At 59.6% G+C, this 17,214-nt stretch overlaps 1 protein-coding gene across 2 annotated transcripts in view; it reads left to right on the top strand.

Moving 5' to 3' along the window:
- PLCG1 (phospholipase C gamma 1) overlaps positions 1 to 17,214 on the top strand; it is a gene marked incomplete at its 5' end in the record, with an annotated part of 43,341 nt that overhangs the window by 23,306 nt on the left and 2,821 nt on the right. For both annotated transcript variants that reach the window (XM_080627552.1, XM_080627551.1), the window contains 23 exons: positions 521 to 605; positions 1,344 to 1,427; positions 1,669 to 1,691; positions 2,765 to 2,837; positions 3,829 to 3,930; positions 4,318 to 4,436; positions 5,130 to 5,215; positions 5,500 to 5,620; positions 5,929 to 6,097; positions 6,514 to 6,636; positions 7,498 to 7,599; positions 8,336 to 8,523; positions 8,803 to 9,003; positions 9,438 to 9,557; positions 11,084 to 11,264; positions 11,569 to 11,646; positions 12,034 to 12,137; positions 12,358 to 12,454; positions 12,560 to 12,629; positions 13,337 to 13,494; positions 13,976 to 14,072; positions 14,468 to 14,692; positions 15,397 to 15,545. In XM_080627552.1, coding sequence (XP_080483678.1) covers positions 521 to 605; positions 1,344 to 1,427; positions 1,669 to 1,691; positions 2,765 to 2,837; positions 3,829 to 3,930; positions 4,318 to 4,436; positions 5,130 to 5,215; positions 5,500 to 5,620; positions 5,929 to 6,097; positions 6,514 to 6,636; positions 7,498 to 7,599; positions 8,336 to 8,523; positions 8,803 to 9,003; positions 9,438 to 9,557; positions 11,084 to 11,264; positions 11,569 to 11,646; positions 12,034 to 12,137; positions 12,358 to 12,454; positions 12,560 to 12,629; positions 13,337 to 13,494; positions 13,976 to 14,072; positions 14,468 to 14,692; positions 15,397 to 15,545 — 2,755 coding nt within the window. The remainder of the gene's footprint in view (positions 1 to 520; positions 606 to 1,343; positions 1,428 to 1,668; positions 1,692 to 2,764; positions 2,838 to 3,828; positions 3,931 to 4,317; positions 4,437 to 5,129; positions 5,216 to 5,499; positions 5,621 to 5,928; positions 6,098 to 6,513; positions 6,637 to 7,497; positions 7,600 to 8,335; positions 8,524 to 8,802; positions 9,004 to 9,437; positions 9,558 to 11,083; positions 11,265 to 11,568; positions 11,647 to 12,033; positions 12,138 to 12,357; positions 12,455 to 12,559; positions 12,630 to 13,336; positions 13,495 to 13,975; positions 14,073 to 14,467; positions 14,693 to 15,396; positions 15,546 to 17,214) is intronic.

Raw genomic sequence — 17,214 nt, 5'->3', positions numbered from 1 at the left:
TGGGGCACGATGGGGCATTGCTGTGGCTGTGAGGAGACTCTCTTGCTGATAAAATTAGCTGGGTCCAAACCACCTCAAAGCCTGCTCTATGTCCAGCTCCTTCTGCAGGCCAGGGAGAGGGGTTTGGGACAGATTGGGTCACCCAGCATCCACGTTGGGGCACAGCCAGTTCAAGAATGCTCCTCCCCGTCTGTTCCTGTAGAGCAGGGGGCACTGTGTGCCCGTGGTGGCATCAGCTTGAGTGGGCTGAGGCTGCTGGGACTTGCCCTGCAGCAGTAGGAGCTTGCAGGAGCCATGTTTGGAGTTCCCTTGGCGTGCAAGCACCTCTCTGCTCCCCACGTGCGATATGGATGTTCATTGGGCTGGAGAATGTTCTCCTCCTCTGCCTTCGGTCCCAACCCCGGCATCCTTCTGGATCATGCATCCGTCCCTGTGTGTCACAGCTGATGCCCCTTTGGGTGTCCCAGTCCCAGGGTGAGATCCCTCTGTCCCAGCCCTCCTGAATGTGTTTCCCCTGCAGGATCTCCGCCAAGGACCTGAAGAACATGCTGTCTCAGGTCAACTACCGGGTGCCCAACATGAGGTTCCTGCGGGAGAGACTCACGGTAAGTGTGTGACATCTCTGCTCTCCTTGCTGGCATGGAGGACCTCAGCAGCCTGTTCCCTGCCTTTGAGCAGAGCCCGGGGGTGGTTGGACCCCACGGAGTGTTTGGACATCACAGAGGCTCTTCCTGGGAGGGGTCTGAAGAGGTGCCAGGTCCTGCTGGATGCTGCCCCCCGGTCCGATGGTGACCAGCACCTTCCCTTCACCCCATCCCACATGCTCCTGGCCCCAGCCAAGGGCTTTGTGCTGGTGGGGTCAAGTGTAGGAGGACAGGCAGCAGGGCTGGTGGCTGCCTCCTGCATCCCGGGTCCTGCAGGCCCACTGCATCACTGCGGAGCCAGAAGCGAAGGCTCAGCTCCTGGTGACCGTGTCCACCAGCACTGAACTCGAGGCCAAAGGAGAGCACACGCTTCAGGTCTTGTGGTTTCCAGGTGCTCTCTGCAAGCATGAGTTAAAATGATCCTTTAGTAGCTATTCGAGTAAGCAGCGATGCTTCTGTCAGCACTGATACCTTCACGTGGGTTGGGGAGCGTGGGGAATCGTGTGACTCCGGTTAGGATGTGCCTGTGTCCTGGCACTACGGGTCCCACTGAGACGTGCAGAGGTAGGAGGCAAAGTCTGGCCAGGTTTTGGCCTTTTCCTCCTCCTTCTTCCCCCAGGGATCCTGGTGGGAGGAGACGCTCCTGAGGCCATGCAGAGCTGCCCGTGGCCCTGTCAAACCTCTCGTTTCCTGCTGCAGGACGTGGAGCAGAGGAGCGGGGATATCACGTACGGGCAGTTCGCGCAGCTCTACCGCAGCCTCATGTTCAGCGCCCAGAAAATGGTAAGAGCAGGATTCTGCAGGGCTGGGAAGGGGAGGGACAGACCATGGCTGTTACTGCCCTGGGACAGGGAGGAAGGGAGTGAAGAGGTCCTTGCTCTAGGCTGTTAGCAGGGGGATGAGCAGCAGCTGTAAGGAAAGGTTAGATGCTGCTCTGCCGTCCCTGTTACCTTCCACACCAGTTTGTGCTTTCACAGACATTGGATTGAGGGCAAACCTAATGCTTCTGCTTCTTCTTCTGCAGATGGATGTCCCGTTCCTGGACAGGTGGGTGAATCTCTGTGTTTGCTGGGGCAGGGGCTGTTTTCTGCTCCATGGCGTGCTCTGGTGCCCGCAGCAGCATGCTGGGGATGAGGCATGCTGTGTCCCTCTTGTCACCGCTCTGTCTGTGGCTTTGCACCCTGGAGAAGCATCTTTGCTGCAGGCGCTCCAGCTCGGGGCAGTGGGGGCTCTCCTCCTCCAGGCTGGGATCCAGCCCAGGTCAGCCTCCTCCAAACCAGTCCCTTGCTTTATGTGGAGCACCCAGACCTTGAGCCACCTCCCAGAGGTTGCCGATGACAGCAGGGGCTGTGCAGGCTGCGGCGGTGCTCCCCTCCAGGCAGGGTCTGTGGTGCCAGCTCTGCCCTTCCCTGTGCGCACCTTGGCTGGTGCGTGGATTAAAGGGCCTGAATCTGGGCACTGGAGCTGAAGGGAGAGACCTGTGACCTTGTCTACAGGTTTCCCCATGCTTTTTTCCCTATAGCCATAGAAAGAGCTGGCAGGAACCTCAGCAGACCAGCACTGCCAGTTCATTTCGGATTTCTTTGGTGTCAGTCCCCAGCATTGCCCTTGGCTGTCCATTGCAGCTTGGTACGTTCATGGACAAGTCCTTTGAGATCATCAGTCACAGTCAGTTCCCTCCTTTGTTCCTTGCCTTGCCCCCTTGAGTCCATGTCCTCTGGATCCCTGTAGGTCTGTCCTGTCACAATCACCCCTTCACTGCCCTGCACCCATTTAGTTATTGTCACCCTTGTACAAGTCAGTTCCTCTGATGATTTTTGCTGCCAGTCACTAGAGCTCCACGTTGCCATCCCCTTGGCACTGTGAATCCTGGGCTGCTCCTGGAGCAGTCCCTGGCACTGGGATGTGGATGTATACTCTCACCTCCTGTGTGTTTGCTGCCATGCCCTCCCTGTCGCTCTCTGCTCATCCCCTCTGCCCCTGCAGCACTGTTTGCTCGGAGCACTTCTTGTTTGCACACACCATGGTGGTTGCTTGCACACTCACAGGGTGCTGGGAGCAGTCGCTTGTGATGTGCTGCATGAGTGACCGAAGCTTCTCCTTCTCTTTCTGCTTGCCAGGGGTGGAGAAAGGTCTGAGCACTTCAGGGTGTCGCTGCTGGAGCTGCAGAAGTTCCTGCTGGAGTACCAGAGGGTGAGCTCAGCACTGGCCCGGGGGAGGGATGATGGGATGGGCACTGGGAGGCACCCGAGGGCAGCCGTGCAGTGGGGCTGGGGTGATGCTTGTGAGTGCTCTGCCTGGCACAGCCACAGCCTGAGCACATCCTCCCTAAGTACGCTTTAGGCAGAAGCTCTTCCCTGTGAGGGTGCTGAGGCGCTGGCCCAGGGTGCCCAGAGAAGCTGTGGCTGCCCCATCCCTGGCAGTGTTCAAGGCCAGGTTGGACACAGGGGCTTGGAGCAAGCTGCTCCAGTGGAAGGGGTCCCTGCCCGTGGCAGGGGTTGGAGCTGGATGAGCTTTAAGGTCCCTTCCAACACAAACCAGGCTGGGATTGTGTGATTCCTGGAGCAGGAGGTGGTGCAGGGGAGCACTCGTGAGGGTAAACCTGAGCCAGGAACCCTCATCAGCAAAGGGACCAAGAGCAGAAAGTCTAAGAGGAGTGGAGGGAGGAACTGGTCAGGGCAATGTACCCAGTCCCAATGGCCTCAGCTGGTTACCGAAGGTGTGGAGCACTTGAAGTGTCATGATCCATCCTGTCTGCTCGGGAGGTCTCAGCAGCTCCTGAGGAGCAGCCCATGGATCTGACCCTTCCACTTAGAAGCGATCGGAGGTCATTCAGCACAGCAAGAACCAGCAAAGAGACACAGCATGGTGATGGCCTAATGAAAGACACCAGGGGGGAGAAGCCAAAGGAAGCCGGGTTGGCTTTTGCTGCTGAGCGAGGAGGGGTGGCAGATGTGTGCAGAGGAGCTATCGGAGAGCAAAATGCATGGCACTGAGAAAGTGAAGAGCACTTGGGAACAGGGCAGATGCCGCAGTTGCGTGCGAGCCGCTGTTTGTGCTGACAGCGCAGTTCCTGGCAGAGTTGGTCGTGCATTAAAAGCTGCCTCCTTCACGGGTAAAGCTCCTGGCTGGATGAGGCACACGTGGGTTTGAGCAACGCTTTCTGTCTCTCGGGGTTTTGCAGGAGCTCTGGGCTGCAGACACCCTTCAGGTACAGGAATTCATGTTCAACTTCCTGAGAGACCCTCTGAGGGAGATTGACGAGCCTTATTTCTCCCTGGATGAAGTAAGACACCTTGAACACTGGCATGTATGGAGTGGGGTGGAGTATGTGTGACATCCCCAGTGTGCTGGGTGACAGCTCTGCTTTCTGTCCCATCACGTGTCAGGGTGATGCTTGAAGGATCACAGCTCCTGTAAGCTGTGTTGCTGTGAGTCACCCTGTTGCACAAGAGCTGGTTGGCCAAGCAGTGGCTTGTGGGCTCTTTTCATGCGCTGGTTGCGTGCAGCTGGGAGTGCTCACCAGGCATGCATTTGGAGGAGAATAGGGGGTGCACTTGGTTTGATGCCCCTTAGGGTAGCTGGGTAGCTGCCGGCAGGGAGGGTGAGATGCGTGTGCAGGTAAACCCGGCTCCTCCGCATCATTAACACGCTTCTGTTTCTTCCTGAGCAGTTTCTCACCTTCCTGTTTTCCAAAGAGAACAGCATCTGGAACTCACAACTGGACATGGTGTGTCTGGAGAACATGAACAACCCCCTCTCCCATTACTGGATCTCCTCCTCACACAACACGTAAGGACCAGGGGATGCTCCCTGCACCCATCCCAGTCTCCCCTTCCCCAGGGTGGGATTCCCCTCACCTTGCCCAATCCCAGTGGTGGGTCAAGTAGACTTTTCCAAACCAGGGTCAGTACAGCAGAGACCTTCCTCTTGGTGCTCCAGTCCTCCCTTTATCATTTAACCATCTGTGTTTTGCTCATTGCCTGCACCTTGCATCTTCACAGGCTGCGTTCAGGTCCTGGGCTCTCACTCTGGCCATTCCTTGCCATTAACAACATCACCTTCCAGAGCCTCTTAGCACAGATGTGACAAAATCCTGGCAGGCTGAAATTGGCCATTTTCCTTTTCTGCTGCTAGAAGCACCCTGCAGGACCTGCTTTACTGCGGACAGGCTCTGGCTGTGCTCCCCATTCATGGGATGCAGTGACAACACCGCAGCCCAAATTTAAAGGCGCAGAGGGCAGGCAGAGAGCTGCTGTCTGCCTGCAGGAGCTGGCCTGGCCCTGCTCTCAGGCTGCTGCAGGGGGCTCTTTGTGTCACTGATGCTGGTCTCATCTCCAGAGCTGGCAGCCAGGACCTCAGCGTGGTGCTTGCAGCCTCCTGGAGCCGGGGCAGAATTGAACCTCCCCTGGGGTGGCTCTGCCCAGCAGCCACCCCTGCCCCTGTGAGCGCGTGGCTCTGCTGATGTGTTCTCTCCCATGGAAGGTACCTGACCGGGGACCAGTTCTCGAGCGAGTCCTCGCTGGAGGCGTACGCGCGCTGCCTGCGCATGGGCTGCCGCTGCATCGAACGTGAGTGCCGGAGCAGCGCTTTGTGCCCAGCGGTGGCCGGCGGTGGTCAGGGGAGGCTCTGGTTGCTGGTCAATGTGCTGCTGGCACCCGGATGTGCTGGAGGGGCTGAGGGTGTTGGCTTGGTGGGACTGGTGGTAGGTGCCCGAGCTTTTGGTTCCCCAGGAAGATCTGGACGTTCACCTCCCTGCTTTGTTACCTTCCACTGTGGGCCCCAGCAGTGCTCGTTTCAGTCCATCTCATCCTGCCTGTATTCCAACCAAGGTGCTTCCATGGGTCTCTTGCAGTGGATTGCTGGGACGGTCCCGACGGCATGCCAGTCATCTACCATGGGCACACCTTAACCACCAAGATCAAGTTTTCTGATGTCCTGGTCACCATCAAGGAGCATGCCTTTGTCACCTCTGAGTGAGTACAGCAGGACCTGGCCTGCAGCTAGCAGAGCTGCCAGGAAGGCAAGGAGAGGGCAGAGCCAAGGCTGGAGCAAAGCAGCTTTGGGTAAACCCCAGTAGTGTCAGTGCTTCTCCACCATGTGCATCACCAGCAGTGCAGGGGACACTGTGCTGTAGGGTGGTTACACTGAGTGTTCAAGGCAGCACAGATCACTGTGGATGCAAAGTACTCCTTGAGGGCACAGAGGCTGTGACCTGTGACCATCAGGTGATGGTTCCATCTGGACATTGTGCTGGTCCTGACAGCTCTTTTCCTTCTCCCAGTTTCCCGGTCATTCTGTCCATTGAGGACCACTGCAGCATTGCTCAGCAGCGGAACATGGCTCAGAATTTCAAGAAGGTCTTTGGGGACATGCTCTTGACCAAACCTGTGGATATCTCTGCTGACGGCCTTCCCTCTCCAAACCAGCTCAGGAGGAAGATCCTCATCAAGGTGAACTCCCATCCCCAGCTAGTGGAGACAATGGGGGCAAAATGGTGTGGGTGTGAGCCAAAGGCAGCTCCTAACCTCTGGAAGGGGTTTGTTGGAAGTGGAGATGTGATGCTAAACCCAATGGCAGACAAAAAGCTCTCGTGCTTCAGAGGAGCTGCTATGGAATAAGCTCAGCAGCTGGGTGCTGCCCTTCTGGAGAGCTTGGGGGGTGCTGGTATTCCTGCTGCAGGAATCACCTCTGGGAAGAAGGGTGGGACTCCAGTGCCCTTTGATGATCTCCGTGGCATGGGTGCCACCTTGGTCCTTTCAGTCCAGAGGAACCCCCTGCAGCAGACCTGGCTGTTCACTAGGCAGCCCATGCTGCTTTCTGGGTGCCTGCTCCCCTCAAGGTACCTGACCTACCCCTTGTCCCCCAGCACAAGAAGCTGGCAGAGGGCAGCGCTTACGAGGAGTTACCCACGTCCGTGATGTACTCTGAGAACGACATCAGCAACTCCATCAAGAACGGGATCCTCTACCTGGAGGACCCCATCAACCACGTACGTGTCTCCATGCCCTGGCCCCGCTCTGTGGGCCCCATAGGTGCCATGGTAGCTCCGTAGGGCACTGCGTGGTGCTGTTAGGAAGGGCTGTGGTGCACAGGAGCTAAGAGACACTGCTCTGTCCTGTTCCTTGGGGGTCCCTGAGGGCTGGGGGTTTCTGTGCTGGCTCTCTCCTGTGCTCTCCCCTAGGCACCTCCTCTTGGCCCTTGTTAGAGGCAGAAGCTGAGCTAGAGGGAGCTCTGGGCTGAGGCACTGCAGCTGCGCTGTGTAAAGCCTCTTATCTGTTGCTGCAGTAAGTTCTAGCCATGGCATTTCCTGCCTCCTGCCGAGTGCCCACCGAGCTCCCACACCTCGGCAAGCATCCTGCTCTGTAAAGCACCAAACCTTGACTCTGCTGCGTGCATCTGCTTCCACACAGTCCGCTCCTGTCAGGCAAAGTCACGTGTGAATGAAACAGAGCTTTGGAGAACAGGGGAGTGAAGCACATAGCCATCTCCTACAGCCTCCTTGGGGATAGCCCCGTGCTGAACCTGGGCAGAGTGCTTTCTTTTTGCATTGATTTGCTTTCCATTCGGTCATCCCCTTTTACTATGTGCCTGGGTGTTCGCAGTGTGAGCTGCAGTCACTTTGGATGTAAGAGCTACCACATCCTTTGGATTCGGGCAATGTCTTAGGAGCTCCTGTGACTCTGCTGAAATCAGTGTTGCTGATTCACTGACATCAGTGACTGTCCTCTGCAAACCCCATCACGCCTCACTGCTTGTGCTGACCAGGGAGAGCTGGTCTCATGGATGGGTGGTGGGGGCCAGCTTGCTGCTTCCTCGGGGGTCTCTTTGCCCAGAGTTTGTTTCCTTGCAGGAGTGGAACCCGCATTACTTTGTCCTGACCAGCAGCAAGATCTATTACTCTGGGGAGACAACCAGTGACCAAGGAAATGAGGATGAGGAAGAGCAAAAGGAGGTGAGGGCTCCCTTGTGTGACAGCGAGTCATTCACATAGAGAAAGGACCCCACTTGCAGCACTGTGTGCAGTTCTGGTGTCCTCAGCATAAGGACATGGAGCTGTTGGAGCAGGTCCAGAGGAGGCCACGGGAATGATCAGGGGCTCAGCACCTCCCGTATGAAGAGAGGCTGAGAAAGTTGGGGCTGTTCAGCCTGGAGAAGAGAAGGCTGCGTGGAGACCTCAGAGCAGCTTCCAGTGTCTGAAGGGGGCTACAAGGATGCTGGGGATGGACTCTTCATCAGGGACTGTAGTGACAGGACAAGGGGTAACGGGTTCAGACTTAAACAGGGGAAGGTCAGGTTGGAGATAAGGAAGAAATTCTTTATTGTGAGGGTGCTGAGGCGCTGGCCCAGGGTGCCCAGAGAAGCTGTGGCTGCCCCATCCCTGGCAGTGTTCAAGGCCAGGTTGGACACAGGGGCTTGGAGCAAGCTGCTCCAGTGGAAGGTGTCCCTGCCCGTGGCAGGGGTTGGAGCGGGATGAGCTTTAAGGTCCCTTCAACCCAAACCGGTCTGAGTCTATGATTCCATGACTTGCCTGCCCAGGGGGCTGAGCACTGCCAGCTGCCCGCAGGGGGAGATAGATCCTGTGGTGGGAAGGGTGGGAGCTGCTGCAGAGAAGCTCCCTGGTCCTGGTGGGAAGACCCCTGTGCACTGTGGCACCGGAGCCTGCCCTCAGGGCGCCGGGTTCCCTGCAGGTGAGCAACAGCACGGAGCTTCACTCCACGGAGAAGTGGTTCCACGGGAAGCTGGGAGCGGGCCGGGACGGGCGGCACATCGCGGAGCGGCTGCTGACCGAGTACTGCATCGAGACCGGCGCCCCCGACGGCTCCTTCCTGGTCAGGGAGAGCGAGACCTTCGTTGGAGACTACACCTTGTCCTTCTGGTGAGGCCGCAGCGCCGCTGCCTGTGTGCGGGCGCGGGTTCACCCGGTCACTGTGCAGCGGGGGGCTCCCATTCCCCAGTGCTCCACGTGCACATTCCGCCCCTTGTTCTGTGCCCCAGCATCCTGTCAGCTCATCGTCCCGGTGCGGAAGGGTCAACTCCTTTGGGATCCTTCCATGGCAGGTCTCTGGCGGGGCAGGAATGCTGTGTCCAGGCTGGGGCTGTGCCTGAGGCTGGTGCAGCATCTCCACAGAGGACCCTGGTTCTCCCTCTCGCGCAGGCGCAACGGGAAGGTGCAGCACTGCCGCATCCACTCGCGGCAGGATGCCGGCAGCCCCAAGTTCTTCCTGACGGACAACCTGGTGTTCGACAGCCTCTACGACCTCATCACCCACTACCAGGAGGTGCCCCTGAGGTGCAACGAGTTTGAGATGAGGCTGACGGAGCCGGTGCCACAGACCAATGCCCATGAGAGCAAAGAGTGAGCGTGGGTCTGGGGTGGGTCGTGTCCACTGGGCAGCCAGGACCTCCTGGGACACCCTCTCACATCAGCCGTTCCTTCCCTGCTGAGGCTCTCTGGTCCCCGCTTGCTCCCTGTGGAGCTCTCTGTGTCACAGCAGCCACACTGGCCAGCTCTGTTGTTCGTGGAGCCGACTGATTGTGGTGGAAGCTCAGTGCAAAGCAAGGAGGCGCTGGGCTTGGTTGGGATACCCTCACCCAAAGGGCTCTGTTCCTGCCTGCCCCAGAAAGAAGACAGCCCTGTTCAGTGTCATGTCTATGATGATCTCCCTGTCCTCCTTTTGAGGATTCAAGCAGACTTTTAGGGGCTGGAGGGGAAGCCCCGTGGCACGGCAGAGGTGTGGGGTGAGCTGGAGGTGTGGGGACCTGTGCACAGTGAGGTGTCTCTCCTGAAAGGTGGTACCACGCCAACCTCACGCGGGCCCAAGCCGAGCACATGCTGATGCGGGTGCCGCGGGATGGAGCCTTCCTGGTGCGCAAGAGGAGCGAGCCCAGCTCCTACGCCATCTCCTTCAGGTGTGTTCGTGGTGGTGGGTGCGGGTCCTGGGTTCCTGGTGTGTCCGTGGTGGTGGGTGCGGGTCCTCAGTTCCTGGTGTGTCCATGGTGGTGGGTGCGGGTCCTCAGTTCTTGGTGTGTCCGTGGTGGTGGGTGCAGGTCCTGGTTCCTGGTGTGTCCGTGGTGGTGGGTGCAGGTCCTGGTTCCTGGTGTGTCCGTGGTGGTGGGTGCAGGTCCTCAGTTCCTGGTGTGCCCGTGGTGGTGGGTGCAGGTCCTCAGTTCCTGGTGTGTCCGTGGTGGTGGGTGCAGGTCCTGGGTTCCTGGTGTGTCCGTGGTGGTGGGTGCAGGTCCTCAGTTCCTGGTGTGTCCGTGGTGGTGGGTGCGGGTCCTGGGTTCCTGGTGTGTCCATGGTGGTGGGTGCAGGTCCTCAGTTCCTGGTGTGCCCGTGGTGGTGGGTGCAGGTCCTGGGTTCCTGGTGTGTCCGTGGTGGTGGGTGCGGGTCCTGGGTTCCTGGTGTGTCCGTGGTGGTGGGTGCAGGTCCTGGGTTCCTGGTGTGCCCGTGGTGGTGGGTGCAGGTCCTGGGTTCCTGGTGTGTCCGTGGTGGTGGGTGCGGGTCCTGGGTTCCTGGTGTGTCCGTGGTGGTGGGTGCAGGTCCTGGGTTCCTGGTGTGCCCGTGGTGGTGGGTGCAGGTCCTGGGTTCCTGGTGTGCCCGTGGTGGTGGGTGCAGGTCCTGGGTTCCTGGTGTGTCCATGGTGGTGGGTGCGGGTCCTCAGTTCCTGGTGTGTCCGTGGTGGTGGGTGCGGGTCCTCAGTTCCTGGTGTGTCCGTGGTGGTGGGTGCGGGTCCTGGGTTCCTGGTGTGTCCGTGGTGGTGGGTGCGGGTCCTGGGTTCCTGGTGTGTCCGTGGTGGTGGGTGCAGGTCCTGGGTTCCTGGTGTGTCCGTGGTGGTGGGTGCGGGTCCTGGTTCCTGGTGTGTCCATGGTGGTGGGTGCGGGTCCTCAGTTCCTGGTGTGTCCGTGGTGGTGGGTGCAGGTCCCCAGTTCCTGGTGTGTCCATGGTGGTGGGTGCAGGTCCTCAGTTCCTGGTGTGTCCATGGTGGTGGGTGCAGGTCCTCAGTTCCTGGTGTGTCCGTGGTGGTGGGTGCAGGTCCTCAGTTCCTGGTGTGTCCATGGTGGTGGGTGCAGGTCCTCAGTTCCTGGTGTGTCCGTGGTGGTGGGTGCGGGTCCTGGGTTCCTGGTGTGTCCGTGGTGGTGGGTGCGGGTCCTCAGTTCCTGGTGTGCCCGTGGTGGTGGGTGCGGGAGCTGGGATGCTGCAGTGTGAGACAGCAGCAGAGCGGCTGTGATCCTGACATGAACCTTCCCAGAGCTCTTCTCACTCCTGATGGCCCTGGATAAGACCCACAGCCCCATGAGAGCCTTCAGGACCCTGCTCCTCCTCCCGTCCCCTGCTGAGGGATGGCTGTGCTCCTTTTGCTCGCGTGGCTTTACCTTGGCAGAAGCCTTCTCCTGCCAGGTGCCAAGTGGCTCCTCTCTGCCTTTGCTCCTGCCAGGGCGGAGGGGAAGATCAAGCACTGCCGGGTGCAGCAGGAGGGCCAGACCGTGCTGCTCGGCAACTCCGAGTTCGAGAGCCTGGTGGACTTGATCAGCTACTATGAGAAGCACCCGCTGTACCGCAAGATGAAGCTGAGGTACCCCATCAACGAGGAGACGCTGGAGAAGATAGGGACAGCGGTGAGTGTGGGCCGCTGTTAGAAGAAGGATGCTGGACAGGTCTGTTCCAAGCTGGTGCCCTGAAGCAGTGCTTTATGAGCCATCTCTGTGCTTCACAGTCTGCACCTCTCGGGGCTGGAAGCACTTTGGGGCTTCAGGGAGGTTTATTGCTGTTCCCCTGACCGGGTACCCAAGTGTGGGCTTGGGCATCTGCTTGCTGTGTGCAGCATCATCTTTGTCTGTGCCCTCCCTGGGGCATTCTCCCTACCTGCCCCGAGGTGGGGACCTGTTCTCCTGCTGTAACTGCCGCCCTTTGCTCCCGCAGGAGCCGGACTATGGAGCCCTTTACGAGGGACGCCACCCCGGGTTCTACGTGGAAGCCAACCCCATGCCCACCTTCAAGGTATGTTCTCAACTGCCTGCCATGGCACAGCCTGCAGGGCCGCAGGGTTTAGCTCTGTTGTCCAAGAGCTGTATTGTTTTGCACACTCATTTCTATACCATGAAGGGAGACACGCTCTAGATTGAGCCTGCAGGTTCCCAGGCTGGGCTGCTTCTTGTCCTGAACCCTCCAAACTAAACCCATCAGTGGCTCCAGCTCAAAGGAAAGTGCCAATGTGGAGCCATGCCAGACCTGTGACCTCTTGATTTGTTCTGCAAGGTCATTAGGGCCTGGCAGCAGGGTTGGGCACTGCCTGCACACAGCGTGCCTCATGGTCCCCCCAACAAGCACATCGTTGTCCATGTGTCCATCCGCTGCCCGACCTCATGGGAACCCTCCTCATTGCAGTGTGCAGTCAAAGCCCTGTTCGACTACAAGGCGCAGCGGGAGGATGAGCTCACCTTCACCAAAAATGCCATCATCCAGAACGTGGAGAAGCAGGAAGGAGGCTGGTGAGTGCGTCCTGAGCCTCCCTTGTCCCTCGGGAGACACTCAAACCTTGGTGCCATACAGGGTGGCTCCATCTGGGGGGTTGCTGACAAGCTGCACAGCCCCAGAGCCTCACGAACCCTAAAAGCAGATGATGGAGGAGCTGCCTGTCCCCTGTCACCCCAGTCAGGATGCTCTGGGATCGTGAGCGGGTGCTGAGGCTGCCCCATCGCTCTCTTCCAGGTGGAGAGGAGATTATGGTGGCAAGAAGCAGCTGTGGTTCCCCTCCAACTACGTGGAGGAAATCACTGGTCCCAGCAGCCTGGAGCCAGAGCGGGAGGTGAGCTCGTGCGGAGCGGAGCAGGGAGGGATGGCGGGAGGAGCGGTGTGCGCGCATCCCAGCACCGTGCCCAGCGCCATCCTGCCTCTGCTTCCTTCCCAGCAGCAGCTGGATGAGAACAGCCCCCTGGGAGACCTGCTGGGGGGTGTCCTGGACGTGCCCTCCTGCCAGATCGGTGAGTGCCAGCGAGGTCATGGTCCTCTCCTGTGATGGATGCAGGGCTTCAGCCTCCAACTGCCTCCAGGCACCCCTGTGCCTGCTGGAAGTGCACGGTCTATGGTGTGTGCTGGTCGTGTGGTGACTGCTCCACTGCTGCTCCTGGCACAGGAGCTGCTTTGGGCTTTGGGGCTCAGACATGTCCCTGCAGCCCCAGTACAGCTGAGGAGCACCCAGGTCCTGCCAAGGAGCCTTGAACCGGTGGGGCAGCTGCCCCACAGCAAGGGAGCTCAGACCAGTGTTGTGGGCTCGTCCTTTCCCATAAGGGCTGGTCCTCCCCCACATACATGTGGTTCATCTCCCTGCTGGGGGCTCGGAGTGCTGGGTCTGGTCTGCAGCTCTTGGCTGCCCCTTGGCTCCCTTGAGCCCTTTTGGTCTGGGTGGCTGTTCCCAGCGGGGCACTTCAGGGCACAGGGTGAAGCTGATGTAGGTATGGGAGGAAGAGGACATTACAAAGACTTATCAGCCGCCTCAGGGTACACTCTGCATCCTCAGCTATCCTGGGCTCCATCTGCTGCCTCCAACAACCAGAAATGGAAGCTTCTCTTAGCTGAGAAGTCCTGTGGCAGCCACAAGAGCCCCTCGTGCTCTCCCTTCCTCCCTCTGTGGTGTGAAGGACGTGGCTCAGCATCTGCGGTGACGTTGCCCTCTGCTCCCTGCCCACAGCCATCCGCCCCGAGGGGAAGAACAACCGCCTCTTCGTCTTCTCCATCAGCATGGCCTCGGTGTCGCGCATGTCCCTGGACGTGGCAGCCGATACGCACGAGGACCTGCTGGACTGGGTGAAGAAGATCCGGGAGGCAGCGCAGACGGCTGATGCACGGGTGAGCGAGAGCCCTGCACAGGGGGCATCTCCTTCCCAACCCTGGGCTTCCCACGAGGGTTGGTGGGACAGCAGCATGTGATGATGGACAGAGCGGTTACAAAGGCGATAAAGCCAGAATAACCTTAGACAATAGAGCAAGAGGTGGTGGCCACACATGGTGGGTTGAGAGGTTCAGGCTGGGCATCTCTGGAAGATCGGTCCTTTGGGAGGGTGTTGGAGCCTTGGGAAGTTGGGATCTCCATCCATGGAGGGTGGCAAGGCTCTGCTGCCCTGCACTGGTACCACGGCCAGTCCTGCTCCAGCGGGAAGGTGGGACCCACCAAGGGTGCTTTGCTGGTGTCCTCCCAGCAGACCTGCTCATGGTTCCCAGAGCATGGGCAGGAGCAGCCAGTGCTGCCACTGACTGCAATTGGTGAGCTGGGATACCCAATGGCACTGCTCCCCCTGGCCCTGACACCTCCTCCTCCCTCTCTTGGCAGCTCTCTGAAGGGAAGATGATGGAGAGGAGGAAGAAGATTGCCCTGGAGCTTTCAGAGCTGGTGGTCTATTGCCGGCCTGTGCCTTTTGATGAAGAGAGTGAGCATCTGCTGGCCTGGTGGCCACTGCAGGCAGTCACCAAGGTGTTACAGACCCACAGCGTGGTGTCCAGAGCAAGCTGGAGCCAGTTCACACTGGAGCTCTGGAAATGTCCTTCTCCAGAGGGTGGAAGTTCCCATCCCCATCCCTCTGTTGCTGGGGTCTGTCACCAGCCAGAGCAGCTGCTGAGGCTGAGGCTGGAGAGCATCGTGCCCCATCACCGAGGGTGGCTTTGATGCCTCAGCCTTCGCGTTGGGCACCTGGCAAATGCCCTCCGGGGCAGAGCAGGGTCTGCACAGCCCCATGGTGCTGAGCCATGGGAGGAGAGGACGGTGTTAGGAAGGGGTTTGGGAAGGGAACGCGCTCCTGGCTGACCCTGCGCTGTCTCCTCGCAGAGATTGGCACAGAGAGGGCCTGTTACCGGGACATGTCCTCCTTCCCCGAGACCAAGGCGGAGAAGTACGTCAACAAGATCAAGGGCAAGAAGTTCCTGCAGTACAACCGCCTGCAGCTCTCCCGCATCTACCCCAAGGGCCAGCGCCTCGACTCCTCCAACTACGACCCGCTGCCCATGTGGATCTGCGGCAGCCAGCTCGTGGCCCTCAACTTCCAGACCCCAGGTGAGGGCAGAGGGAGCTGGGCAGGCGCCGGGTACCTGCCTGCACCCTGCCCTGGTCCTGCCCACACCGGAGCCCAGGAGGGGCTCTGCAGGAGCCAAGCGCAGTGGTCACGTCCGTGGTTGCCGCAGGGCAGACGTGCTCCAGAGGGCTGGATTGACCAGGAGCTGTGCTGAGCCAGGAGGTTGTGGTGCCACAAGGACAGGACGAAGTGGAGAGGGAGCAGGGAGTCCCCTGAGGTCCCTGGGGACAGGCAGGGGACAGCGCAGGCCCAGTTCCCACTCCTGCTCATGCTGCCCTGTCCAGCCTGCCCTTGGCCCTTGCCGGCCCTTGCTGGGAGCTCACCAGCCCACCAGAGAGCTACGTGCCTCTTTCTCTGCTGGCTTTGCCATTCCATTGGGGAATTCAAGCATCTCACAGGGTGGTTTGGCAAGCACAAGGGCCAGCACAAGGAAAGCTGAAAGGAGAGGGAGGGAAAGAGGTGACCCATGGAGCAGCGGGCAGTTGGGCAGGCTGTGCAGGAGGAAGTTACCCCTCAGCCCCAGCGTGTGCCCAGGCTGCAGTGAGACTTCGGTGCACCAGGTGCTGCCAAGGGATGGGCTGTGTCCCCTTCAAAGGGCTGGTACAAGGCACCAATCCTCCGGGGGATGTGGCTGGTGACACGAGCATGGGGTCTCCTCCCTCCATCTCCTGCCTGTGCATTCCAGACAAGCCCATGCAGATGAACCAGGCCTTGTTCATGTCCAGTGGCCAGTGCGGGTACGTCTTGCAGCCCACCAACATGCGGGATGACATCTTCGACCCCTTCGACAAGAGCACGCTGCGGGGCGTCGAGCCGCTCTCCATCTCCATTGAGGTCAGTTCCTCCTCCCGGCATGGATCATGGGGTTGTACTGAGCTTGGGGTGATCTGATGGAGTCCCTGGATCCTGGCCTCTGCGGCTGCTCCTCACCCAGCCCCTGAGCCCCAGGCTTGGGGAGCTCCCACTGGAGGGGGGGATCCATGGGTGCTGCTCCTGGGTAACGGGAGAGGAGCAGCAGGAGCATCCCCCAGTGTTCCCATGGGACCCCTCCCGCCAGGGCCTGGGGCCGGCAGGTGGCATCCACGAGCTGTGGAGGTGACATCCCGGTCCCCAGCACTCGGAGTATGACAGCTCCCATCGGGATAACACAGAGCGTGACAGCTCCCATCGGGATAACACAGAGCTGCACCGTGGTCCCTCCTTGTCGCGTGGTTGCCCCGGGCTCCGTGTTCCCATATCCCTTTGGTCATGGTCCCAAGATACTCACGATCACAGCGCATCTCTCAGCCCGTTTCTGTGTTGCTGGTGATGATGAGAGGAGGAGGCTGCTGCTGGGGGTACCAGAGGATGGGCTGTGGGTGCTTGCTGCATCTTTTCCTTCCTGGATGGTGGGACTGGGGCTGGCCTGTCCCTGTGTCAGCTCACGGCACAGCAGAGGCTCTGCAGGGTAGGGACCGCTCGCCAGCAGAGCTCCTGGAGGGATGGGGAGGCTGCAGCTGCGCCATGGCTCTCATGCTTGCACCAGTGGCTGTCCCTGTACCAGTGCAGGTATCCCCAGTGGTCCCAGAGCCAAGCTGGGGGTCACCAGTCTCCTTTGCAAGTCCTGTCAGCTCAGGCAGCTCCTGAGGAGGAGGCGCATCCTGCTTTTAGCTGCTCACACCTTTCTGATCATACACAAAGTGCAGCTCCTCTGAGGCCACCTCTGTTCCAGAGTGATCCCACCTAAGAGAGCCACAGCCCTTCCCGATGGGGACACCCCATCGTGTCCCACCTGCACCACTGACCCTGTACCCACTGTTTCCCTGGCACCATTTCCCTGCACCGTCTGCTTTCCGAACTCTTTCTGCATCTCGGGATGCGGCCACAACCACCCGGCGCCGAGTCAGCGCGCTGCAGCCATCACTGTCTCCTTTAAGAGAAGGGTTCAGCCTTTGTCCCCTGGCAAAACTGTCCCCACCGCAGCCAGCTCAGGGATGGAGGAGCCGCCTCGAGCTCAGCGTGACTCACAGCACATGATCCAGCGTTGGCAGCACGTCCTTCCCCTGCTACAGCAGCGTGCCGGCAGCACGCCGGGCTGACAGATGGCCACTGCAAGAGGGAGCTGGGATCTGTGTCCCTGCAAGGGAGCAGGTTGTCATTGAGTGGAGCACAGGCTGTGCTATGAACAGGAGGCAGAGCAGCAGTGGAACAGCTCCTTTTTGTCCTCAAGCCAAGGCAGGAGGGACAAGTTTCAGCAAGGAAGGGGATGTCTAGCATGGCTCTGCAGGCTGGGGTGGGATGGGATGCTGCGGTCCCAGGCCTGGCTCTGCAGGCACCAGACAGGAAGCTGGGACACTTCACTTGCCTCCTTTGATGGCTTATAGAGCGAAGTGGTGCTCGGTGGCATCAAAGCAGCCTCCAGGGTGACACCATAGCATTTCCAGGGGTGGGAGTTGTTTTTCTCCAAGGCAGGCCGGGCTGGGCTGGCTTGCAGCATCTCTTCTCTCTCCAATTCACAGAGCCA

The sequence above is a fragment of the Psittacula echo genome (assembly GCF_963264785.1).
Source record: "Psittacula echo genome assembly, chromosome: 12".
Taxonomy (NCBI): Eukaryota; Metazoa; Chordata; class Aves; order Psittaciformes; family Psittacidae; genus Psittacula; species Psittacula echo.
The sequence above is the reverse complement of the archived record's forward strand: the minus strand, read 5'-3'. Positions and strand labels throughout refer to the sequence as shown.